This window comes from Puma concolor, chromosome D2, assembly GCF_028749965.1.
Source record: "Puma concolor isolate L17-30 chromosome D2, mPumCon1.1.hap2, whole genome shotgun sequence".
Lineage (NCBI taxonomy): Eukaryota > Metazoa > Chordata > Mammalia > Carnivora > Felidae > Puma > Puma concolor.
Genome location: NC_141677.1, coordinates 21,955,701 through 21,967,439, shown reverse-complemented (window position 1 = coordinate 21,967,439; position 11,739 = coordinate 21,955,701). Strand labels below are relative to the sequence as shown.

Sequence of the window (11,739 nt, the reverse complement as noted above, 5' to 3'; positions counted from 1 at the left end):
GCTCATGCTTGCTCTCTTTCTCTCTCTCAAAAATGAATAAACTTTAAAAAATTTTTTAAAAATCTATACATAAGTGGACCCACACAGTTCAAACCCTTGTTGCTCAAGGGTCAGCTTGCACACCTTTTCAAAAACTTAATTTTGACGATGTGGCTCTCTTTTCCTTTTCTTGGATCATCTGGGAAACTGGAATTCCACTGAGGTCGCTTTGGGAAACACAGGTCTAGAAGTTACCTTTTTCCAGAATGCCAGTATTAGTTTTCTGCTTCTCTTTTTGAACTCATCTTAAACTGCTGTCTTGTCACACAGGGTCTCCAGAATAACCAGATGGTATATGATTATTCATCAGTATTGCTCTATTCCAAGTTGGATAATACAGAATATTAAAACAAAACAAAGCCCCAGATATTATAAAAATAACTTCTACACCTGACTTAAGGTAAAAACTAGTAATTTAGAAGAACTGATTCAGAAGTAAAAAATGAGTGATTGATTTTCTTATGTAGTCCACATAAGAGGATTTTATTTTTCCTGGGACATTTTTGTTTTTTTAACCATAATCAACTATATCAACAAATTGTTTTCATTGTATAAGTGTACCACCTAAAATATAATTTTGGTACATTTTATTCATGACCTGATGAGATTTCTGATTTCTTTTTTGTGGACATTATTGAATACTTGAACTTATTTTACACAATTGTTATTTTATGTTATTTGCAAAAGGCTCACATTATTTCATATTGTCCAAGTCCTGTTTCAAAGTTGAAAAGCATAGAGTTTTCTCATTTCAAATGGATCACTGGGAATGCTAAAATGAGAAAAGTATGATCTTTCTCTGCATTAGAACGTTAAGAATCAGCACCATAGACAATGAGTAAAAGGGGTTTCTGAACACTGGCAACCTTTAAATGAATATATATATTGTTTGAGATGAATATATATATTGTTTGAGATGAATATTGTTTGAGATGAGTATATATATATGTATATGTATATGTGTGTGTATATATATATATATATATATATATATATATATATATATATATAATAGTTCATGTCTAACACTCCTGAATATAGCTCATATGAGGCAGTAGGTGATTAAGGAACATATATATATTGTTTGAGATGAATATTTCTAAACTTCTTATAGTCTGTAGAGTTCAGGTCTAAGACCATATTGGGCTTTTATTCAGCTACTTTTTCAAATATTTGAAGTGAGGAAAAGAAAATTGCAAAGGACCTTAATGAAACCTGTTTTTCTTGGAAAACTGAATTTTGATTTTTCAAAGTATAATAAAAGTTAAAAACATGACACTCATACAAGTATAGGCACACATCAGAAATCTATTAATTTATTAATAAAGGAACCTGTAAGAGTGTGGTGCCTTTGAAACCAAGAGTATTTGAATATTTACAGGCATGTAGAAGAATATTCTATATGATTGTTAGGTGAGATACAAAAGTGGTTAAAGTTGCACAATGCAATAATACCATAAACATTTAGGTTATCTTTTCCTCTGGATAGATTGGACAAAATGTACAACTTAACAGGAAACTCCAGCATCTGAGGTCTAACCAATAGTGAACAGCAACGTCACACACAAGTACATTTTCCTAGAGAATTAAGTAGTCCTTGGGTGGACCTGTAAAACAAAGTCTCAGTGTGATACTGAGGTAATGCTCTTCCCCCTTATTACCAAATTTTGGGTAATTTTTCTAATTAACCAAAAGTAAAAATTTGAGGTTGTTGTTGTGTTATAAATTAACTCATCGCCTGATATAGTTTGAACATACCATAAATACCATATTTAAAACATACCATCTCAGCTGCTTCTGCGAGTGGAGAGGTTAAGGGGGGGGTGGCTGGGGAATTTACTTAATTCGAAAATCAAAATAAGAATCTTTCACAGATGACTGTTCATTTCATATCAAGGTCAAGTTGGCAGAAGAAAAGAACAATGGAAAGAGGGCAGGACAAATATTCCCAGGGGAATGAAGCAAATGGAGGCCTGACAGCCTTCCCTTCCCCCATTTGTGGATTCCATCTCTCGCCCTTTGTAAGGGTGCTTGGGAGTGGCACTCAGAGGGGCTACTCTGGGCACAGCACATCCCACCCCTTGCACGGCCCTCCAGTCCCCAGTACCGCCTGGAATAAATTCTCCACTGGCCCTGCGTGGGTTCATTCATAGCCCTGTCCTCAAGAAGCTGGGCGCTTCCTCTCTGAGACTGAAATGACAGTGCAGACCAAGCGGGTGTGATGCAGTGAGCCCTCCTTCAAATGCAGGGCAATAAAAAGCAACACACACACACACACACACACACACACACACACACAGCAAAAACAACAGCTATGTCCTCTTCTCCATCGTCGTTCCCTCCTGACGGATGAATTTCTGCGAGCCTCCATCCCTAGAGGGGGTAGCTCTGTAAAATTGGCAGGAGACGTCTGGAAGAAAGCAAGTCCCCCAGCGATTTCAGCACCTAGGCAGAAACGGCTGGGCTTTCCCACTGCCAGCCCGGGGTGGCTGGTACCCAGAGGCCTGGACTAAACGAGGTGCGGGGCCGGCGAGGTTGAGGTCCGGTAACTCTCCAGGCACTCTTTGCGCGGATCCTGGGGGGCCCGGGGCCCAGGGCCAGCTCCGCCACCGCGCCCCGCCCAGCTCTGTCCCCACAGCCTCGCGGGCTGCTGGGCTTTGTGGTTCGCCCGTGCGGCTGGGCCCCAGCTGGGGGTGTCGTTACGAGCATGTGCAGACAGCAGCCCAAGGTAGAGCGAGCGTGCCGGGCGAGCCCTGAGACTTGCCTTGCAATGCCATGTTTGTGTGTGTGCTCTAACTCCCGGAGAGCAATCAGGGAGACGGCTCCCCGGCCGGACTTGGCTGATGTTTTCTTGTTTCTGTTTCAGCCTTCAGGATAATTCCTTCAGCAGCACCGCTGTAACAGAGTAAGTGATTCTTGCTGTTAAAATAACACTTGCATGCCTTTCTCTGGAAGCAACTATCGTGAAGGTATCTTCCACCGTCCCCCGCCGCTTTTCGTATTAGATGCATTGTCTCTTGTAATCTGGGCTCTGAAGACCGGGAGAGGTGCTGACTGATGATGGGGCCCAGAAATCTTTACAGGTTGAAATCAGCCTTTTAGCAGCTATGGGGGGAGATATCATAACAAGCTAATTGCTTGCAGGAGCTCAGTGCTCTAAGATATGTATTCTTGGAGCTCAAATTAAAAAAAAAAAAATGTATTTGACATGTCAAAAGGAAGCTTTGTTTTATTTTGCCAACATTGGTGTCAGTTTTCACGGAGCATGCTGTATACATTTACAACAAATAGAAGATAGATGTGAAATGACTTGAGTTGAATTCTAGCATGTGGTAAACAGGTTAAACTTATTCTTACCCTGTCTTGTCTACAGATTTTTAAGACACAGTGAACTTTTCTGCGTGCCCTTCATCATTTTTTGTCTTCTGACCTCAAAGATGTGGCTATAGGAGGAATAAACCATCTTGTCCTATGGCTAAAGCTGCTGATCGGGGCAACTAACATAATTTAAACATGGAATGAAGGAGTATAGTATTTTACTCAAGGCCAGCAGTCATAGTATTTTTTATTAGATATAGTTCATGGTTTTAATTCTTGTCATCCCTTCCTAATGGGATGTTTTCCTAATATTATACTATACATATATGTTACAAATTAGTAGGTAGTATGTTATACTAATATTATATGTAATTTGCATAACATTTACATATATACATTATATGAAGTATCTACACTGCATTTAGCAGTCTTTCTAGGCTAACTCATGATGTTTACTTCTGGGACCTTTTGGTAAAGTCACTCAGCAGCTGTTCAGGAAAAAGGGATGTATAAGGCTGTATACTCACCTATGTTTAAAAAATGCTGCAGGTTTGATATAGAAAAGCCCAGTAACTCTGGAACTGTTTGCTAAAATTTCCTAAAAGGCAAATAAATGTGGGAATAGATACATGAGTGTCAAGTTTTACCACAGTCATAATGACTTGGTGATGGAAGGGTAAGATTCTACAGGACTTCCCAGGTCCCATGGTTTCCCACATCTTTTGTTTCTGCGTTTGGATATGCTGCTCTCTTATTGTCAAGCTTTGGGCTCACTTAACTGGAGTTACTTAAAAAAACAACAATCCAGGGTTGACTTTACAAGATGCCATATAAAATACTCACTGGGGCCAGCATCTGTTAATGAGATTGCTGCAACTTTGGTTTTCTAAAAGCCGGAGAGAGGAGGAGGGAACGTGTGCTGAGGTATGCATGCCAAAGATAGGCCGTGACTTCCTGGTTCGGGTTCACAGGTGGTGCTCTCCTCCCTTTGCTGTGCTTATAGGCACCAAGTGCTTTCTGTGCCTGATTCTTGGGAGCCCTGTGTGGCTGAATCCCTAGAGTCAGCCTCAGACATAGGGGCTTCAAAATGAGATACTCAGTTCCAGATTTCACATGGACATTTTTTTAAAAAAGGTTTTACACTTAACTGTGGGAAAAGTCTGGTACTTTTTCTTTGGATACTCCTCAAGGAGTTCTGATTGCATAAGATCCTGTTGTTGTTTTCAGAGAGGTGACAGTGATTTATTTTATAAGGCCCTGAGTGACAATTGGAATGCCATCTGGCTAATCTAAAAATGAAAGGAGTATATTTAAAAATACCAAAAGCTTCATAGGTGTCACACAGCACAAAGTAGGGTCACTGAAAACTAGTTATTGTCTAGTGTAACATTTTCTCCTTTCATCAGGAATACAAAACATTTTCCTTGGTTTTTTGGCATTACCCCAAAGCCAACAGGACCAGGATCGCTATCCTGAGAATTAGATGTAGCAGGTGCTCAGTAAATATTTGGGAGTGGTCTTAACATACACAGAGGAGGCACTTGTCTCCTTGTATGTTCTGGATACATACAAACTTCCTTCCCTCCTGCCCCTATCCCTCCTACTTCCTCCTACCCACACTCACTTTTTTTTTTGTATCTGAAATTGCACCCAGAGATGATTTTTTTTGCATGAAGGCCTCTGGTGGTGACCCTTATTAAAATGGAAATTAAAAAGTCTGTGCCCCTGGGAGGCAGATTCAAGTTGTCATTAACACTTTAATATCATTTATGTTATCAGGTAGTCTAGCCCGGTAGGGGTGAGCTTGGCCTCCTGGGGGTCTCTTAAGAGTCAAAGGGAAGGGAAATTGGGAGGGACTTAAGGACGGATTTTATTCTCTTCTCGGTTTTTTCCCAGGCCTGGCACTGTTTGTGCAGTTCTGAACCAATTCAGTTTCTTTTTATACCCAAATTCTTCCAAGATCAGAATGGCCTTGGACTTCGCTTCTGTATCTGCAGGGTCCTTTTATCTATTTTTCCATGGTCATTTCCTATGTTGCTCTGGCTACGTTGCTATATGAAATGAAGCCTGGCCAGCAAATGCATTCTGCAATGAATTAGTTATCATCTGAAGTAGTGGTTCTCAAAACTGATCATCAGTATGAACTGGGGAAGGACATTGAAACATGTACAAGAGGGGAGCCTGGGTGGCTCAGTTGGTTAAGCAGCCGACTTCGGCTCAGGTCATGATCTCACAGTCCGTGAGTTCGAGCCCCGTGTCGGGCTCTGTGCTGACAGCTCAGAGCCTGGAGCCTGTTTCAATTCTGTGTCTCCCTCTCTCTGACCCTCCCCCATTCATGCTCTGTCTCTCTCTGTCTCAAAAATAAATAAACATAAAAAAAAAATTAAAAAAAAAGAAACATGTACAAGATTCAGTTTCCCACACTTTATCCCAAAATGGGAACCTACGATTGGTGATTATATTGGAGTCAGCCCAGTGATGGGCTTTGTAAACTTTTAAGTCAGTGTTAGTTATGTTTGTGTGTGTTTGAGAAGGCAGTCTGGTTTGAAAATTCACATTCCTGGGCCTCACCTTCAGGGAGCTAGCCTATCTAGTGACACTGAGGTGCTAGTAGGGCCCAAGCCTGCCCTTTTAATCAGGATCCCAAAGAATGCTAATGCAAATGGTTCTGGAGACACACTGAGAAATCCCATAGGATTTCAGGCTGCACCTCTGCACCTTTGCTCTCAGGGAACACAGGACTACTGCGTGAATGGGAGTCTCCTTCTTGGCACAACCACATTTTATCTAATAACCAATCTGAGGCCTCTCTTCTCATTTACCCCAAGTCAATAAAAAGAACCTCTCATGGACACTTCTTTCCCCACCATTATTCTAAGAAACAAGTCATTCTCCTTTTGCGAGCCTCTGGAATATAAACTAAAGAGACTATTTGGTAGGCTCAGTATGGTGGAGCAGAAATACCACAGGGACCATTGCCTTCCACATTGGACTTGGGCAATTCCTTCACCTCTTGTGTGAAGGTGGCCCTTACCTGATTGCATTGGCAGGCTTAGCTGAGATGCTATGAAAAAGAAGGTAAGCAGTGAAGGTAAAGTCCCACATAAGATTTTCTTGTTTGTGATTGATAGAGGGAATAAAACTCCGAGAGGGAAAAAGGTAACAACCCTGAGCATTTCACAAATAAGTGATTGCAAGGACAAATTATCCATATATTGTCTGGGTAACAACAAATCAAGAACTCGGGGACTTAGACCCTAGTTGATGAGACTTCAAAGGAAGTCATCTAATAGAGGTGTTGTTCACATTTTTTTTTAACTACAAAGAGTAGTAAGAAAAACATTTTATTTTATTATTTTATTTTATTTTATTTTATTTTATTTTATTTTAAAGAGAAAGACAGAGACAGAGAGAGAGAATGAGCAGGGGAGGGGCAGAGAGAGAGAGAGAGAGAGAATCTTATGATTCTCATAAGAGAGATCTCATGACCTTGAGATCATGACCTTAGCCAAAATCAAGAATCTGGATGCTCAACTGACTGAGCCATCCAGGCGCCCCAAGAAAAACATTTTATTTTTAAATTTTTTTTTTCAACGTTTATTTATTTTTGGGATAGAGAGAGACAGAGCATGAACGGGGGAGGGGCAGAGAGAGAGGGAGACACAGAATCGGAAACAGGCTCCAGGCTCTGAGCCATCAGCCCAGAGCCTGACGCGGGGCTCGAACTCATGGACTGCGAGATCGTGACCTGGCTGAAGTCGGACGCTTAACCGACTGCGCCACCCAGGCGCCCCAAGAAAAACATTTTATAACGCAATCCAGCACACACATATATACATGACTTATTTAAATAAGTTCTGTGAAATAACACTTAAACCTTATGATACTGCTATGTTGTATTCTATTTCTCTAACAACAATAACAGCATGCTGGTAGCTGCTATCTAATTTCAAGACCTACTAATAGGTCACAGTTTACATTTTGAAAAGCATTGCACGTAGAAGATGCCAAGTTTTGAATATTTAAGGAGATCATTAAAGTGACTGGTCTTTAAATTCCTGTAGTGGAGCTATAATATAGTAAGAAAATGCCATGCCCAAGACCAGTAGGGTACTTAGTCTGAGCTTGTTTTCTTACAGGAATGGGGATATCTGGATATGGGTTCCACTGTGGAATCCAGTTTTACAGTTGGTTCAACATTATACAGGGGGCTCCTGCTCAAGGAATCATCAGAAGAGTCACAAAGGAGATGTTAATTCAATAAAACTTAATGGTCTTCATCAAAGCAAAAGTAAAATCCAACTGGACTAAAAAGCTTGTATATGTGTTCGTGTAAGCCAGTACACAGATCTATTTCATTGCTGTATCTGTGACCTAGGAATTGTGTTTCCTTGAGGGGCTACTGAAATCATTCAATAGGCCTTAAAATTGGATCAGCTAATCAGGATCTGGCCTCATACTTAAAAAAGCATGTGCAACTTTGTATGTTCTGGTGCTGAGTTTCCATTTTTACCTAATTGTACTTTGAAAAGAAAAGTTAGTAAATCAAGTGAGGGGGAGAAAAATATGTTCTTGCCAAATTCCCAAACAATAGGTATTGTTGAGCTCTAGGGTTGAAACTCCGATTGAACCTTAGTTCTTTGGAAGCAAAAATTCTAGGTTTCTGTTTGTCACTGGTTTTTCTATTTTGCAATATTACTTTCATTGGGAAACATTTTTCATTCAAATTACAAAGCTTAGATGATCTATTAAAGTGAATGTCTCTGATGGAGGAGAATAAGGCAATGCTTATGAATTCAATTGTTGTTTACATGAGGTGGATTGAGTGGCTTACTGACAGTCAAAAACATGAGAAAGCAAGAAAATTTAATTATTTTGTTAAGAAGAGCACTGTATTAAGTCGACCGATTTTTCTTTTTAACTGCCAATAGGAATAAAATATTTCAACAGGCAGAGAGAGTTAGAATCTATGTAGCCTTTGTTTTAATTCATTTAAAAAAAAAACCCATAATTTATTTATTTTTTTTTTCATTTTTTTTTCAACATTTTTATTTATTTTTGGGACAGAGAGAGACAGAGCATGAACGGGGGAGGGGCAGAGAGAGAGGGAGACACAGAATCGGAAACAGGCTCCAGGCTCCGAGCCATCAGCCCAGAGCCTGACGCGGGGCTCGAACTCACGAACCGTGAGATCATGACCTGGCTGAAGTCAGACGCTTAACCGACTGCGCCGCCCAGGCGCCCCAAAAAAACCCATAATTTAAAAGGGATTGTGAGGGAAGAGGACTGGAGCTTTCATCAATTTGTTCTGTGGACAAGTTATATACCATTGCAAGCAAGGAATATTTAAAAATTATAAATGATTTCATAAAGTATGAATATTATTATTATATTATGGTGATATTACATATGTATGTATTTATTTATTTTTGTCTACTCATTACATTGTGAATCTCTCAGAGCAGGGTGGAGGACTTTTTCAACTTTGTGTCCTTTAGAAGTAGTGCTACTAAAAGTATGGGCCCCAAAATTGTTTGTAACTTGTCTGAGACAAGGAAAGTACAGAAATAGGGAGTAAGAATTTAATATTTTATGGGAATTTGGCATTCCTGTGGCATTTTTACCAAACTACCATAGTGGATTGGAAATAGAAAACAAACTGGTCAGTCCTAAATCCCAAAGAGTTTGAGAAGCACACCTCCAATGCCTAATAAATACCTGAAAGATAGCAAATGTTCCATAAATGTTTGTTAAATTATTTCCAGTCTTGCTGAGGGGCCAGAGCTAATGATTGTATTCAAACACTTATTGGATGCCTACTTTGGGGTAACACTGTGGGCACTGTGGCGGTTTATCTAGAAAAAAATATCATTTCTTCTCAAGGAATTAATAACTAATTAAAAGAGCTCAGAGGTATGAAGGAATTACAGAGCAGTGTGAGGCAAGATACAGTTGGTTACCCAAACCTCAGAATGAAGAGTAAACATTTATGTATCAAGGTTAAAGTAGGAATGTGGCCTGTGGGTGAACTTGGTTCATGGAGCTCATAAGACTTCATTTGGGCAAGTGAAGGATAAGTAGGAGTTGGAGATGGAAAAGCATTCCAGGCTAGAGATAGGAAGGGCTGAGAACAGGAACAAAGGCTCCCTCCTACACTAGAGTGGGAGAGTAGTCTTGCTCTAGATTCCCTCAGGCAGTGTTGAACACAGAAGACTTTTCATTTAGAGGAGCCACGAATTTTTCACCAGGTTATTCCAGAAGTTTTGTGATAAGGAAGGGGACTGAGAAAGTCTGGAGGCCAATGAAGGAAGCCAAATGGAAGCTGATGTGGTTTATGATTGCCTGAGGCAGAGGAAATTTCAAGAGGCAGTGCATTTGAGCCAAGAATAATCCACCAATCTTGGTGTTAGATGTCCCTCAAGTGCTTTGAACACTTCAGTCCTTGCCAAAATCTTGTTAGTTTAGGTGATTCAGAGCAGTGGATCATAAAGGAGTGTTACCTCTAGTTCTGAGGTATGATCACATATGACAACATTGGTGTCATTACCTGGTACACATGCTGGGAATTGGAGCTAGTTTGAGAGAGAGAGAGTGGTGAGGGTTGTTCTATTTTTTAGTTTACCGAACTAATCGAAGATAATTTAGACTCTTGCTGCTTCTGCTGCTACAGACTGCTGGATCTGATGTGGTTTTGTTCCCTCTCTCCAGGTGTGACGAAGACACAGTCTCCCTACATGAAGATCAGACTGATTGCTCCAGTCTCAGGTATGACGCACAAATTGCCTGGTTCTTAATTATGAAGGACAGAAATCATTTGGGTCTAGGCTCCTTTGTTTCCTCTTTGAATTACAGTCACTTGTTCTTGTGTGTAAGTTCTTCTAATAAACTATCAGTTCTTAAAGGAAGTTTTGTCTTGTCCAGTTTTGGGATGCTCCCCTTAGTACCCAGGCAGTGCCTTCATATGGGGAATGCTAATTAAATGCTTACTGAATTAAATATTGATTATACCATCTCAATGTTCCCATCATAGAGCCTGTGGAAGAGATTATAGATTTCTTCACCAAACATGTCATCAAATGTTTGGAGTATGGTCCTGGTCATCGAGGGGTTCATGGTATGGCAAAACCTTCACAGTTAACTTTCTTCCATATTTGCTTGTTCAGAGCACTTTCATGTACATTTTATTATTTAATCCAAACAACCGAAAGGAGGCTGATGTTTCTCTCTTTATCTGGTAGTAGGGAAACTGAGGCTCAGAGGGATTATAGCTCATCCAAGCTAACATAGCTACCATGAAGCAGAATTTGGACTCAGGTCTCTCTGACTCTCAAGTCCGTTTGTTAGATAACAAACAATTGTTGAAGGCCTATTTTTTTGTGCCAGAAACCGGTCAATATAGATGATGATGCTACAGTGCATCAAGTACATTTTACTAGCGTGAACAGAGGATTCATTTAGAAGGACCAAATAGCCCAGAGAGGTTTCTGGGATGGATTCCTAAAGAAAATTACAATAGCACATGACGTGTGTGTGTGTGTGTGTGTGTGTGTGTGTGTGTGATATAAGGCCAAGAAAAAGAGGATGCCACCAAGCAGAGGGAGCAACTTACTGGAAAACCAACAGAGGGTCGTAGGAATAGCAGGCAGTTCAGGATGGCAGGAGTCTTGAGAGCCTGTGGGAGTGAGGAGGCCAGGAGTGGTAAGAACTGAAGCTCCAGAGATAAACAAAGATGGATTTCAAAGGGTTTCTGTACCTTGCTAAGGAGTTTGGAATTTATCCTGGAGGTATTGGAGAGACTAAAAAGGGCACTCAGTTTTTTCTTTACAAATTACCATTTGGCTAAAGCCCTGTGAGCATAACAATAGCTCCCATTTATTGGGCTGTGGCCTTGAGCCAGCTTCCTATGACAGGTATTTCATAGGGACTGTCTTGTCTTTGCAAGGTGGAGAGACATCCATCTTAGGATGAGGACCAGAGAGGTGACACGCTGTGGACCAGGTGACACAACTAATATGTGGGAGGATCTTTCAGACTCTTATTCTTTTCAGAACACCACTTAGTTGTTCATTCTCAGTTATGAATGATTCCAATAAGAAGTGGCATAAATTACATAACTTGTACTTTTCTGTTTTGGAGGTTCTGAGGAACCATTAACGGGTTAGAAAGACATTTCTAAAGATGACTTTTGTATTTAGGTTCTAAGTTTGTGTAATGAGAGAAAGATACTTTTAGCTCCCCCTGACCATGTTCCTTGTTTTTCAAGTCAAGGAGGTGAACAAGATGATTTTATAAATTGGGGGCACCTTGAAAATATGTAAAAATGAAGTCCAGGTATTATTTTAGGAATAAGTGTATCAAAAGAGTAATTTTAGATTTGAAAAC

General features: G+C 40.3%; 1 protein-coding gene across 4 annotated transcripts in view; it reads left to right on the top strand.

Moving 5' to 3' along the window:
• The first annotated feature begins 2,200 nt into the window (after positions 1 to 2,200).
• Positions 2,201 to 11,739, top strand: part of FAM13C (family with sequence similarity 13 member C) — a 169,089-nt gene continuing 159,550 nt past the window's right edge. For 2 of the 4 annotated variants that reach the window (XM_025917976.2, XM_025917975.2), the window contains exons 1-2: positions 2,775 to 2,944; positions 10,066 to 10,122. In XM_025917976.2, coding sequence (XP_025773761.2) covers positions 2,883 to 2,944; positions 10,066 to 10,122 — 119 coding nt within the window. In that variant the 5' untranslated portion in view covers positions 2,775 to 2,882. The other 2 variants (XM_086679752.1, XM_086679753.1) reach the window with 2 other exon arrangements.